This window comes from Aulostomus chinensis, chromosome 9 (genome assembly GCF_037954235.1).
Source record: "Aulostomus chinensis isolate RoL2024-O1b breed Wild chromosome 9, RoL_Achi_v1.0, whole genome shotgun sequence".
Classification (NCBI taxonomy): domain Eukaryota; kingdom Metazoa; phylum Chordata; class Actinopteri; order Syngnathiformes; family Aulostomidae; genus Aulostomus; species Aulostomus chinensis.
The window spans coordinates 26,612,626-26,626,774 of record NC_141328.1 but is presented as its reverse complement, the minus strand read 5'-3'; the positions used below and the strand labels follow the sequence as shown (position 1 = coordinate 26,626,774).

Genomic DNA, 14,149 nt, shown 5'->3' with positions numbered 1-14,149 from the left:
ACGCTGGGGTGTGGAGGGGTGGTGAAGACCCGAGTCCCCGCCTGGCCCCGTTTCTGCCCGCACCGCCGCTTCATTTTCGGTCTCCGAGTGGTCACTTGTTTCCTGGTCTAATTTAATCAAACCAGTGTAGGACGTCAGCAGCAGGCGCACAGTAAAAGAATGTCCCGCATAGTGATTAAAGATTAGTCGCGTCGTCGCCCTGCGCCTCGGCGTTGCGCAGGTGGAAACCTCATTGGGGAAGCTCCACTTGAGCGAAAACTACCCAGCGCGCATGCGTAGAACATTCGATCACTGGCGGTGGAGCTAACGGCTAGGCTACGGATCCAGCCAACATGGAGAGGAAAGGTAAACCTTTACAGCGACACGCCGCGCGCAGCATGAGCAGCATTGGCCCGTGCGTGGGTTGGCACTGCATTTATGACCCCTGCGCGGTCGCAAATGTCGGCTTTAGTGGGGCCACACGCGTTTGGGGGCTTTAATTGAACGCGTCTGACACGCACTGTTGAGCCGGAGCGAGCTAGCTCTCCAGACGTTAGCTTTAGCATCAGCGGAACATGTTGGGATTAGCTAGCTAGGATTCCAGCTCTTTCTTTTATACACCACCCAGAACACCGACATTCACTGTGGCTGTATTAACCCACCAGCTGGTCGCCCTCATGTTTGAGTTTACCTCATGTCAGTGACTTTAGACAGTCGTTGCACGGGTGCTCAATGATGTAAGTGAACGTCAATGGCTAACATTAGAAGGCTTTCAATATCAAACCGGCTAACCGGCAGACAGAGCGATGCCTTGCTTTTATGTTTTAAATACCTGCAAGTGTGATATAATACCTGCGCACAACAACCGGGTCGATGAGCTGGAGGCAGTTTTATTCCTCTGCACCCAAGTGTCATCAAGCCTGTACAACCAACGGCTACCAGACAATGGAAAAGTCTTTTTTTTTTTCTCTCTTGACAGTTTTGGCACTCCAGGCGAGGAAAAAGAGGGGGAAAGCAAAGAAGACCAGCAAAAAGTGAGTTTTAAAATTCTGGTTCAAGTTGTGTAATGGCGCGCGAGCGTGTGTGTGTGTGTTTGTCTGTCTGTCTGAGAAGACGCTGTCAGAGGTGTGTGGGTGTGTGTTTGTGTTTCGGTTGCGCTGCTGTTTTCCTATGGTTTAGATGTTGAAACTTACACAGGTCCTTGACCGCACGCCTGCACACATCCATCTTGTCTGTGCACGACAAATATAACAAGAGGCTCCCGTTTGTTCACGTTTGCATGGGGATCAAATGAGTCCAGTCACAGTATTCCTAAAGCTTTGGGCAGCTGTCTTTAAAAAAGATATACGTTGAAAAGTATCTGCTTAGAATGTGCAGCACGCTGCCGCCTGAAATAAACAACCTGACACCCACCGCCATGTCCTGATGTGACGGCATTTACGATGGGTTGCACTCAGATAATGCAGCATAGAAGGCTGAAGAAAAGCCAACTGACGCGCTGATCTCCAGTGCTGATTGTTGTGGTGAACTTAACAATCTACTAATCATGCCATCAGGGGCATCCTCCAGAGTGTTATATAACGGCCTGAGCTATATTTAAAACCAGAGAATGAAGAAGCCCACATCAGCCCACCCAAGCATGGTGTTTCTCTGAAATAACGGTTACATTGCGTGACACAGTCATCCCTGCTGCACTAAACGCTCTTCACTCACCAGTTTTATTAGCTACACTTTAATAACATAAATGCAGTGGAATACAACAATCCTGCCACCCCCCCCCCCCCCCCCACACACACACACACACACACACACGAGGATTATAGTGTTCAGTTTTTTCTGGAAACGTTAGAGAAAGGTGTCAGTCTATTGCAGTGGTCACCGGAGGTTGTCATCCGTGCCACTGCTCTGGGTCATTCAGAGAGGGACTGAGACCATTTTGCCCATTCAGTTTTTTTTTTTAAACAATTACTGATGTAATAGTAAAAAAAAAAACTTCTTTTTTTTTTGTAGTTACAAAATAAATTGTTGTTATATCAGTATCAATAGAGTCTATTTAGAAGTTGCTACAAATGTTCAAAAACCTCTCAATATAAACTGGAACCTTTTTTTTTTTGTGTGGGTGCAAGTTCTGCAGACAGGTTGACCATCTTTAGCCTGGCAGCTCTTCAAGTGTGTATTTTGTTTGTGTTGTATAGGCATTAGGGAAATCTCAAAACACACACACACACACACACACACACATCGAATTTGAATGCACTTCTCAGGGTGACTCGTGTGTGTGTAAACGAGCACCAGGTAAAAATCAGTAATTTATCCCCGGGGAAGTCAGCGTGTCTGTTGCTGAGATAATTTGCAATCCTGGACATGTTGAATCTCTGGATGTGTGCAGGTTTGAAACGTTGGCGCAGATGTGGTGTCTGTGAGCTCGCCCTAATTGTCAGCTATTAGGAGTAATGACGCCACTGTTCGCTTTGTGCTTCTGCTTTGTCGATAATCTGTGAACGGTTGGCGACTGCCTAATTTTCTCCGCCGGGGAACCTTGCAGTCAGAGGGTTTAGGTGCAAGGCTGTCAACTCAAGGAAGTCGACTCCTGTTACTGGCCGTTATGATGTCAACACTGGGTTTTATATTACCGAAGCTTGACTGGCTTCTGAACGTTACATTGAACACCATCTTAATGCCATCGAGGTTTCAGTCGCTGATATTTGTTGTCACGGGAGCTTTTTGATACCTTTGCTTGCGTTTGTCACTCACAGCCTCTGGGATTGCGAAGTTGAAAGTTACACCAGGAGTTTGATTCTTGTTGCTGAAAATTTCCCGCAGCAATTTCCATTTCTGTCTAAAAACCACAAGTCACACAGCAGTATTTTGTGAACTTAGTCACCGTGTGAGTTTCTCCTTTTTCACACAGGGGTTAAAGTTAAACTGTCCCTGAGCTCAGGAGGCAGAGAGGATGTGTTGTAATTGGATGGTTGCTGGTTCGATCCCTGCTTCTTTTAGAGATGGTGCTGAAGTGTCCTTGAGTGAGATTCAGAAACCCTAATGGCTTCCGATGGCTTTGCTGTCAGTGAAGGAATGTCGGTACATTGTACAGTTTACACCCAGCAATATGGGAGTGTGTTGTGAAATGACTTTGAGTCTAGAGAAGAGCCGTATAAATGCAGTCCATTTACTGTGAGACGGAAAGCTCTGCTGCTCGCTGTGTTTGTTACCTGTAATGCGTAAAGCAGGATTTGGGTGTGTTTAGTTGAATTGGATGGAGGCTCGTAGTACATGGAGAGCCATTCTTTTGGTGAACAGTTTAGCAACTCTGTAAAGTCTTTGTTACTCTTGTTGAATATTTGCAGTTCCAGTGACTGAATGACGGGTAATTGGCAAGAGGAGACCTTTGAATCTCAGGGAGGGAATCGTTTTTCTGGGATGCTGTGTCTTTAAGTATATGATTATTGTGTTCTCGTGGTTCACTATCAGGCCGCCAGTCAATGCCAGGAGCCGACAGCAGCCCCAGGCAGAAGCCTCGCCTCAGGAGCCCGAGGAAGCTGAGGAGATTCTTGGCTCCGATGATGAGGAGCAGGAAGATCCTAATGACTACTGCAAAGGTGAGTCCTGCCTCACTCAGGGTTACCCATCAGTGGTTTAGATATAGCCAAACCTTTGCTTTCTGAGGTTGCAATCACAGACTCTTTGGGTGCTGAGCTGTCTAACCGGTATTTCCTCCTCTAGGTGGCTACCACCATGTAAAGGTTGGTGACCTTTACAATGGGAAATACCATGTAATCCGGAAGCTGGGCTGGGGACACTTCTCCACTGTGTGGCTCGCCTGGGACATCCAGTACGACACCGTGTTTTGTTGCATGTTTTTCTGTTTTGTCTTGTTTTTGAGGCCTGGAGTTGGAAACAGATTGAGTTGCCGCTAACTCTCACACTGTGGTCAGACCTTGGCACCGTGCTTCCTGTTAGCAAACGCTAACTTGCTGTGTCTGGTTGCAGGATGAAGAGGTTTGTAGCAATGAAGGTGGTTAAGAGTGCAGAGCACTACACGGAGACGGCCGTGGATGAGATCAAACTCCTCAAATCTGTAAGTAAATCAGTGAGTTTCTCACTGTAATCTCACACAAACACACACACATCGCACAGGTGTGTGTTTGTGTGTATTCTTGCAGTTTTTCACAGGTGAGTTAAGAGTGTTTGTCCATGCTAAAGGTGTCTTGGTCCGTTGTGTAAATGCTGAAAGTTTTAAGTGTGTTATTCTCTTTCTTTGTGTCCAGGTAAGAAACTCAGATCCCAATGATCCCAAACGAGAAATGGTGGTCCAGATGTTGGACGACTTCAAGATCTCTGGCGTCAACGGAACTCATATCCTTTACAGCCAAGTGTCACGAACGGTTTCCAGCCTCGGCTCGGCTAGCAGGCTCTGAAGAGAGTTGGAAGGTTTTTGAAAATTTTATTCAGATAGCATTTTGACCGCCTCACTGGTCTGATATGTCAGGGTTGGCACTTGAAATTAGCTCGATAGCACTGAGTTTTGATTTGTATCCACTTACCCACTGCCTGCACCTGCATACCCAGATAAACCTGCTAATAAAGGCTGATGGACTCTGTTCCCATTGTGAGGAGACAAGGATTTGCCTTTCTGCTAGCTCCTCATAGTCCATCTTGTTTTTTATTTGGAACACAGTCATTTTTAGTGAAATGGATGTTTGTGGCCGTGGTGTTGGTGTCATCATGTGGTTTGAGAGGAGGGCGAAGGCTGAGCTCGCTGGACTCGCTTGTACGGCGTTATTCTCTCTTAACTGCAGCCCTTCAAATGTCTGCATGGTATTTGAGGTGTTGGGGCATCACTTATTAAAGTGGATCATCAAATCGAATTACCAGGGTTTGCCGCTACCGTGTGTGAAGAGCATCATAAAACAGGTAAGGTCACAGCTTCTGCGTCACGAGGAGCGGTGGCGAGCCCAGGAGCAGGTTCCGCAACGTCACAAACCAGTAAACGCCAATTTACCTTTTGGAAGAATTTTCTGATAACTGAAGTTTTCAGAAGTACAAATCAAACCCGCCTCTAAACAAAGCAGGTTCACTGATCGTTGTGGAAGCTGTTTCAGCTGTGTCCCGCTGCGCCCGCGCCTGGTGTATTTCAGCCTTGAATCTGTAGGTGGCGGCGTGCAGTGTTCTAAGCCGCCATTTATAGCCTTGCATGCATGGTAACATGATTTTACCGGCTTGGGTTAAGCACATGGACATGCAAGGGGTCCTGGCGACTAGTTTGCTTCTCTCCGTGTGGCTGTTGTTCCGTGTTTATCACTGCTGGATGTGAAATGTATTAGTCAAGGGTTCGGGGTTTATTTTGTTTTGTATGTTCACAGAAACGTAACACATTTTGTAAAATTGCATTGTGGCTAATTTTGACGTATCACAACATCTGTTTGTTCGAATTTATTTAGAATCACTTATAATTCACACCCCTATGTATTATATGCATTTGAGGGATATGAAAATCTTGCATAACAAATGAAAAATTAATATTGCATAGTAATTTAGTAATAATCTTTGACTGCATTCCAGGTTCTGCAAGGTCTTGACTACTTGCACACAAAGTGTCAGATCATCCACACAGACATCAAGCCGGAGAACATCTTGATGAGTGTTGATGAGCCTTACGTCCGGAAGCTCGCAGCTGAAGCAACAGAGTGGCAGAGGGCTGGGGCGCCTCCTCCTTCTGGCTCAGCGAGTATGAAACACACCCACACACACACACACACACACACACACACTTATTTACACTCAGACATGAGTGCTGTGTCGTAACTGTTTGTTCTTATGTGATATTCTCTTCCAGTAAGCACAGCGCCTGCTCCAAAACAGGTAACATCTTTTTTTCCCGTTGAGTTTCTGAAATGAACAGCAATGTTTCCCGCATTCATAGAAGTCCCACAAGTATCAATGCGGGGCTCCCTTGTATTTTCCTCTTTCCCCTAACAGGCTGTAAAAATGTCCAAAAACAAGAAGAAGAAGTTAAAAAAGAAGCAGAAGCGTCAGGCGGAGCTGCTAGAAAAGTGCATCATGGACCTGGAGGAGATGGAAAAGACCACGGATCCACGTGAGGAAGAGGAGGACGAAGATGTGGAGCTGCAGTCTCCGAAGGCGCGGGCCTGTGCTCCTCTCCGACAGGTGTCTCTTCTGGATGGAGGAAACGAGGAAACGGAAGGTAAAATGTGAACTCCACAGGGCTAACGATGCTGTAACACAGTCATGAAGTCATCAGAACAGTCGTGTGTCCTTTCCTGCTGCTCTCAGAGAGCCGTGGTAACGCTGAGCTCCTGAGGGTGGGGCTAGATGGGGTGACGGAGGTGAACTGTAATGGCCACATTGAGGAGGAGGAGGAGGAGGAGGAACAGGGGCAGCCCTACTGGAGGGATGAAGACCAACACAATGGCAACATAGAGGCCACAGAGAAATGTGCCTGTGAAGAAGGGGACGACAAGGAATTCGCCGTCCACTCCATCTGCAACGGCGTGGACTCTGACGACCTCAAGGGGCTTGAGGTGGAGAGCAAAGGCAGGGATGCTCACAGCAGCGACGCCACTGTGAGAAGCCTGCCTGCCGGGTTGGAGGAGGGCGAACTAGAGCGGAGCATTTGTCTGGAGGAGGGAGAGGACAGGCGGCACATCTGTCAATACAGAGCCGAGGACAGAAACGGTCAGTTTGTGGAAGCTGTTTGCTGTGGCTGGGCTGCTTTGGTGGTTTAATAAAAGCTCGGCCATGTGAACTTTTGAAATATTCATTTTTGAACCTCTTTATAGGATGTTTTGTCCATTCTCATCCCTCCCTCTGCCTCTCTGCTCTGATTTAGACAAGCAAACTGCCGGGTCCCTGCTAGTTAACCCCCTGGATCCGCTCAATTCAGACAAGATCAAGGTCAAGATCGCAGACCTGGGAAATGCCTGCTGGGTGGTGAGTACTCCACTAATGACCTGAGGGACGTCCTCGTGAAACATCAGCCCTCCCCGCCAGGGATACATCCGCTATCATCCTCCTACTGAAATACTAATCCCTCAATCTTCCAGCTCTGATACATCTTCTATTGATTCAGGTTTATTAATGAAGTGTTGATGCAGCCACCCGCTCTTTTGGGCCCACACATACTCAAGTATGTTTGATGAGAATCTTCTGTTTTAGAATTCTTGTCTCTCTCTCTGTCTCTGTCTCTCTCTGTCTCAGCACAAGCACTTTACAGAGGACATCCAGACACGGCAGTACCGGTCCTTAGAGGTCCTCATTGGTGCTGGATACAGCACTCCAGCTGATATCTGGAGCACAGCCTGCATGGTGAGAGATCATCCACCAGACACTCAGATATCAGGCTTCAGTGTAGCCTGACGAGGCCCCGGCAGCGCCCTGAGCCGAGCTGCTAATAGAAGGGATTCGTTTAGCTGTGGTTAATCCATCCTGTCGTACCGTGTGTGGGAATTCTTGAGTTATTGATGCCAAGTGTTGTTTCCTCAGGCCTTTGAACTCGCCACAGGAGACTACTTGTTTGAACCACATTCTGGGGAGGATTATTCCAGGGATGAAGGTAAATCCAGAACTTGCTCTTCCTGTCCACTCATCTTTCTAAAGTTATATTTTATATTTTAGTAGCCGTTGTTAATATGCTTATCACACTGATGGGAGTATTTTATTTGAGGTAAATGACTGCTCGCGGGGAAACCTTTGTTCTATTAAATGCGCCCTGATTGGTGTTTAATTTTCGCTATGGGTTCTTTTGAGTGTTTCTCCGACACATCTGTTCAGTCAGCATGACAACCTGCTGCAAATGAGTAGAGGTGCACTTCATTAACTGACTATGACTACAGTGCTGTCACCTGGTTGAACATGTACAATATTCCTGTGGTTATTTCCTCTCTTAACACTCCTAAACCACACGTTTGCCACACTGGAGACGGGGCCATCTCCTCATCCTCTCACTCCTCTCTCCTCTCATCACTCACACCTCCTGCTCCTGCTTTCTTTGTGTGAATGTTGGCTCGCTGCTTAGCTTTGAGGCTTCTGCTCTGACTCGATTCTGCTGCAGCGTGTCAGGTATGTGACCAGGCGGCGGTGTGCTAACACGTCCTGCAGCTGTTGAACTGCTTCACCAGCTCTTTGCTGAACATCACCTCTTCGTCTCTGCTGCATGACTGTCCTTTATTTCTGTCTTTTTAAAAAAAAATGTGTGTGTATTTCCACCATGTCGCTCATTCCTGTTGACAAGTGTTTGTGCGCTTGGCTTTGCCAGCTGAGCTTTAATCGTTATTTTTTTCAGCCTGATTCTTAACGGTGTGTCTTCGTAAAGTAATGAGCTGAGAAATGTTCAGATGTTAAAAGTGTTTAATAATAATAACAGACGTCGATACCCGTGCTTCGTACAGGCTGTCGTCATCCATGGTCGCTAATACTCCACATGACTGTTTGCCATCTCTCTCTCCCTCCCCTCTCCCTTTTGCCTTCTCTCCAAACGTTTCTGTGCTTCCCTCGTCCCCTCTCTTCTTCTCCGATGTGCCTCATTTCCAGACCACCTCGCTCTCATGATTGAGTTGCTTGGTAAAATCCCTCGTCACTATGCTCTGAGCGGGAAATACTCACAGGAATACTTCACCAAGAGAGGTACGCTGCCCCTCTGTCTGTGGCCTGTTCCGGGAGCGGCGGACGGCAGGAAGGGGAGGAGCAGGGGAGCGAAGTTCTTTGTCAGCAAATTTGGATCTGCCAAAGTTGTTGGTGTGAATGAATACTGACCTTAACAGCGCCATCAGACATTGATTTAAGTGTCAGCCGCTCTGCCAAAGAGTAGCTGGCAGAGGCACATTCAGTAGCTGCTCAGTTAGAATCAGAGGAGCTGGCTGGATTCCCAGCCGTACTTTCATCCCTCTGAGGGAAGTCTCCCTTCCTCCACGGACGAGTCGGAATGAAAGGGTTGTTAAAACTAATTTGCTAGATAGAATCGTTGGATCACACAACTCAAAGCTATTAAGCTGTAAGAATGCCGTTGTGCAAACACTTTGATAAATCATCTTTGCAGCAGTTTGCATCCATGACGTGGCATCACCCCGCACCTTTGATGAGCACATCAGTGTGAATACAACCCAAGATCAGTTGTTTTAACACAAACGAGTTACTTTTTGCTGGAGGTAATAAACGTCAGGGTGGAAGTGGATGAAGAGCGTCAGGCTTGGTGTCAGGGTCACTCCTCCTCTCCTGATCATGTCTGGTGGCTCAGGTTTTTGTTTAATTTGGGCCTCTTCACTTATCTGGCTCGTGTCTGCTGGCAGCCTCGACCCCCTCCCTCCTCTCCTCCTGGAGCCTCCGACCCCCCCGGGGCGGGCCCGTGACTGGGACTCTGTCTCATGAATGTGTTTGTCTTCTTGTCTGTCGTCCCCTCTGGCTCCTCTGTGTAGACCATATAGCGCTGATCATTGAGCTGCTGGGAAGCGTCCCACGCAAACTCATATTGACTGGCAAATATTCCAAGGATTTTTTCACCAAGAAAGGTAACACGTATCAGTAAAAGATGAAAGTCCTTCTGTCCGTCCTGATAAGCGTGTCTTACTAGTGTCACAACGCTCGTAGTGTTGCACTGAGCTCCTTTGCATTGAGGGTTGGTCTCACCGACGTCCGACTGGTTTTCTGCAGGAGATTTGAAACACATCACCAAGCTGAAGCCGTGGGGGCTGCTGGAGGTGCTGATCGACAAGTACGAGTGGCCCCGCGAAGAAGCCGAGTGCTTCACCGACTTCCTGCTCCCCATGTTAGAGCTGATCCCTGAGAAGAGAGCCACAGCTGCAGAGTGCCTGCGCCACCCCTGGCTCTCCCTCTAGTGGAGACCTCCACGTATTGCACCTCCTTCCCCTCCCTGTTCTCTCCAGAGACTGCAACAGATCACTTTCCAGTTTGGGCAAATCAGACAAATATTTATTTCTCTTTTTGTTTTATTGTTTTGTTTTGTTTTTTTGGATTTCTTATGTTCTCGTTAATGAGCTAAGGCGTCTGTGTATGTTTGCTTTGTATTTGTTGGTTCTTCCGTCGGTGTGACGATGTCAGGAATCCAGTGGATTATATTACTTTGTGGTCATGCTGGCTCCACCTGCTGTGCTCTGTTTGTTCACCTTTCCGACTAAGCAAACCTGCTGTTGTACTGCTAGTGACTCATCCTTGTTTGTTACACTCCTGCACTAAACCCCAAACAAATCAAGGATATGTAGCCATGTCCCCTTAGAGGCAAATACTTTTTTCTCATAAAACTTCATTAGTGTTTTTTCTATTTTTCTTGTACTACTCATGTAAGGTATACATTTTGTATTTGTACAGTAGGCTTAGGAAGCTGCACACTGGGCTGACAGATACACTGACTGGAAACATTCTGGCAGACAGACGCTGCTCTGTTACCGTTCGATGGTATAGGTCACATTACTCAGTTGCACGGCGCCCGCCGTCACCTGGTATGTTGTGCGGTTAGTTAACTTTCAGAAAAGAGATCTTTCTTTTGGGAGGCTGGTATTCTCATGCACCTGTGACAATTCAGGAATTTAGTGTTTTATAGGTTTCAAGGAGACAACACCGTTATGAAGCCCAGTTTAAAGGAAAAAAAAGTGAAAATAAACTGTATATATCTGTACCAAAGAGTTTGCCTTTATGTATATTACAGTTATGTACAGTTTTTAACAAATCTTATATCTTAGCTAAAACTATTTAGCTGGGTAGCTGTGTTTTAATAAAGAATGGAAGATGTGTGTGAGCTTGGTTGTATGTTTGACCAACTGTTGGTGTTTTTACTATAGAGACGGTTGACATCCGGTGTCCTGCCGTGGTGTCCCAGATCGCTCATATCAAAGTAACCAACGAACCCACGGGGCCCAGATAACCACGCCAGAACATCAGCGTCAGATTCAAGAGCATAGACTCCCTGTTGGAACTGTACAACACACCGTTCAATAAAACCGATGTTCATACAGTGCGGCGGTGTCCAGTGTGTTCATTCGGCTGGGAAGTCGACCTCTGAAGCTGCATCTTTGTGTGAATGTGGAAACGGGAAAGAAATCCTGGTTAGACAAGAAAGCATGATAAAAAGCAACATGTAAGGACAAGGACGGGGCTCGTGACGAGACGCAAGGATGCTGGGAGGTTTTCAGAGTTCATTTCCTTCCACCCCAGTGCAGTGATTCTCTGCTACCAAACCAGCTGAGTTTATGATGAACGCGCGTTTAACAACCCGTCAAGTTGCTGTCAAGTGCTTCATCACGACTGATGAGGAAACTAAAACAAATACATGCTCCATGGGATTTTCCAAAGATTTTGGAAATGGATTTTATTAACTTTTTAAATCAGATAAAAGGGAAGTTTGGGGTTCCCCGCTTGAGGCGCCAACCTGCGTCCCAATGTCAAAGAAGCAGTTGAAGACGGACGGCTCTGCTGAGTTCAGTTTTTCAAAGTGACCGTCCGTTCTTCCAGTCAGAACAGAATGTCACTATCGTGTAAACCTGTATTCATAGAAATGACAAATATCAACTAGCAACCAAATCTGTTGTGAAATATCAGCTTGTCAGATAGTGGCTGAAGATCCAGTGAGACACTTGAGTGTTTGATTGTGTGTTTTTAGCAGGTTGTTTTATTAACCTTCAGTTCAACAGCACCTCGCATACAAAAACAACACAAAAAAAGCATCATTCCACAGACCAAGAAGGCCACAAGATGATGGAAAACCAATGTTTCTTGGATAAACTTCAGCGTGAGGAGATCAACACACATTTGCACTTTAAAACAACTGCAGTGGATCCTCAGTCTCGGGCCTATCGTGAGACAACAGGAGCTCAAACCATCAGGAAAGTACCTGAAGCACCCTTGAAAAGACATGTTTACAGGAGAAACTCCTTCACCCTGATGATCCGAGGCCCTGGAACAGCTGAGGGATGCTGCTGCTGTGATTGGAATTCTGCTCTCACGCCTCAGCGGCGAGGCTCAAGCCTGCATCCTAAACCTCCAGGATTAAAGGACTTGAACGAGGCCTTTTTTTTTTTTTTTTTTAAAGAAGTCATGTTAACATGTCACGGGAGGAAAAACGGGAATATTGGAAATGAACACCGTGAATCGGAGCCGACAGATCCTTCGCCAGGTGGGCTTTCCCCTCTCTGACGAGTTTGTGTCAACTCTCACCCGCTCCCTCCACCTCAAACTCGTCCGGCAGCAGTTTGTCCTGCCGGTTTCCGAGGGTGAAGGAGAGGAAGGCCAGGAGGAGAGCGTCCAGGATGCTGATGATGGCCAGGATGTAGGCCCAGCGCACGGTGCAGTTCCCCAGGGTGTACTTGTCCGTCTTCTGGCCGCACATCGTCTTCACCTGCTCAGCATCCCAGCCGTCCGGGTAGATCATGCAGCCCATCACCATCAGAACAGCTGCGGGGGCAAGAGGTGCAATAATGAGCCCTTGTGAGCTCTTAGTTTTATTGATAATTATGAGCGAGAGCTTTTTTAGCTTCCACTGCAGGATGAGACATCAGGAGCTGGAAGTTGTTAAGGGTGCAGCGGGGCGGAGGAGGCTCACTGGTGCTGGTTGCCTTGTGCACTAACAGAAGTTCTTCAACGCTGAACCCTCCTCTGGTTGGGGTTCCTCAGAGTTCTCACTACTTCGGCTGTGATTGGAAGCAGAGCCGAGCAGCTTCACGCGCTGTCAGGTCGTTGTTTGTTCTCGGTTGTTTTTCTCCATCACAGGTTTTGTGGGAGTCACACCACCGCAACACCTGATCTCGTTACGTGTAACCGATCCGTCACCAGAGGTGTCAGAGACTGGACTGAAACCAGAACCTTCAGTGACCCCGCCTGAAACTGGAGAGCGTGGACGGGCTGAGAGGAGCAGACCCGCTCCAGCTCTGGTGTTTGTCTACCATATGCGACTAGAATGTTTTAAACCATAGAAGAAGAGTTTCTTGACTATTTAGTGCTTCCTAACAGACTGTGACCTTTGACCCGGGACTTTACTATAAAGATGGCTGATAAGAGTTCTTGAACTGCTGTGTGTCGGTGACTGCTGTGAGAGTTTCTTTGGCAGGGTTAATATTCCTTTAATCATCCAAGCCTCAACATTTACAGCCAAAAGAAAGAATCTTTTATTTTTAATGAATTTGGATCAAAATGATGCACTTGAAAAAAGACATCAACATTTCATCAAAACTCCTCTAACATTAATAGAACGACACGATTACATTTTCTAGCCAAGAGGGAAAAAAGGATCTTTATCACTTCAAATTATGTTTATCATTTTGCATTTAAATTTTTTTTTATGATTATCAAAAGGACGTGAAGCCTTGAATTTGTTTTGGGTCAAATACGGTTAGCAGGTACAGCAGCTTGGATGGAATTTTGACATTTTTTCATCTTTTCCATGAATCTGAAACTCATCATCAGGAAGGAAGGATCTCCGTACCTGAGGCCAGCTGCATCCAGGCGCAGATCTTGTAGACGCTCCCCGCGTTGCAGAAGAAGAAGAGGCTGAAGCAGACCATGGTGCCCACCACCAGCAGCATGGAGGTCCCCACAAAGAACATGGCCGTCCTGAATGCCGGGGACGGGATGGAGGCGAAGTCCAGCACGCTGCCCTTGCAGGTGAGCTCTGAGGTCAGCGCGTTTCCAATGCAGTAGTGGAAGAGGCCGAAGTATCCGGCCTGCGGGGTGTTGACGCTGTCCCCGATCCAGTGGGGCTGGATGAAGACCACCACGGTGATGATGGCGAAGCAGATGGTGAAGACGGCCCACATGACGCCAATGGCCCGGGAGTTCCTCACATAGTTGGTGTGGTAGATTTTGGCAGCTTCCTGAGCTGGAAGCAGATCCATGTCCACCAAGTCAACCTCCACTGAACACCCGGCAGCCTGGCGTGGCTTATATTCCCTGATCAGATCTACCTGACACACACACACACACACACACACACACACACACACACACACACACACACACACACACACACACACACACACACACCTGTTGCTGCTCTGCATGGACAGACCCGGTGCAGGATTCAGCACCCTGGACAGCAGCCTCATCTTTAATTCAGGACCCAGCGTGACGTCGGAGGTGAGGACCGGCTCCAGCAGGACAGTTTGTGTTTGGTTTGTTATTGCGAAGGTTTAATCCTCCACACTTGTGA

At 47.3% G+C, this 14,149-nt stretch overlaps 2 protein-coding genes across 4 annotated transcripts; one reads left to right on the top strand and one right to left on the bottom strand.

Moving 5' to 3' along the window:
• The first annotated feature begins 5 nt into the window (after positions 1 to 5).
• srpk1a (SRSF protein kinase 1a) lies at positions 6 to 10,960 on the top strand. Of its 3 annotated transcripts, XM_086214669.1 has the most exons (17): positions 6 to 345; positions 959 to 1,013; positions 3,451 to 3,578; positions 3,703 to 3,811; positions 3,970 to 4,057; positions 4,248 to 4,337; positions 4,789 to 4,893; positions 5,542 to 5,707; positions 5,816 to 5,841; positions 5,959 to 6,184; positions 6,274 to 6,675; positions 6,830 to 6,930; positions 7,198 to 7,305; positions 7,483 to 7,552; positions 8,530 to 8,622; positions 9,411 to 9,503; positions 9,646 to 10,960. In XM_086214669.1, exons 1-17 carry the CDS (start codon positions 333 to 335, stop codon positions 9,828 to 9,830), a joined length of 2,058 nt encoding a protein of 685 aa, XP_086070795.1. In that variant the 5' UTR covers positions 6 to 332; the 3' UTR covers positions 9,831 to 10,960. The 3 variants fall into 3 exon arrangements, with proteins under 3 accessions (XP_086070795.1, XP_086070794.1, XP_086070793.1); XM_086214668.1 differs by lacking the exon at positions 8,530 to 8,622 and having other exon boundaries at positions 10 to 345; XM_086214667.1 differs by lacking the exon at positions 9,411 to 9,503 and having other exon boundaries at positions 10 to 345.
• Positions 10,961 to 12,151: 1,191 nt separating this feature from the next.
• Positions 12,152 to 13,835, bottom strand: lhfpl5b (LHFPL tetraspan subfamily member 5b). Its single transcript, XM_086212785.1, has 2 exons — positions 13,427 to 13,835; positions 12,152 to 12,399 (listed from the first exon to the last, which is right to left on the bottom strand). The coding sequence occupies exons 1-2, from the start codon at positions 13,833 to 13,835 to the stop codon at positions 12,152 to 12,154; spliced, it is 657 nt and encodes a 218-aa protein (XP_086068911.1).
• Positions 13,836 to 14,149: the final 314 nt, after the last annotated feature.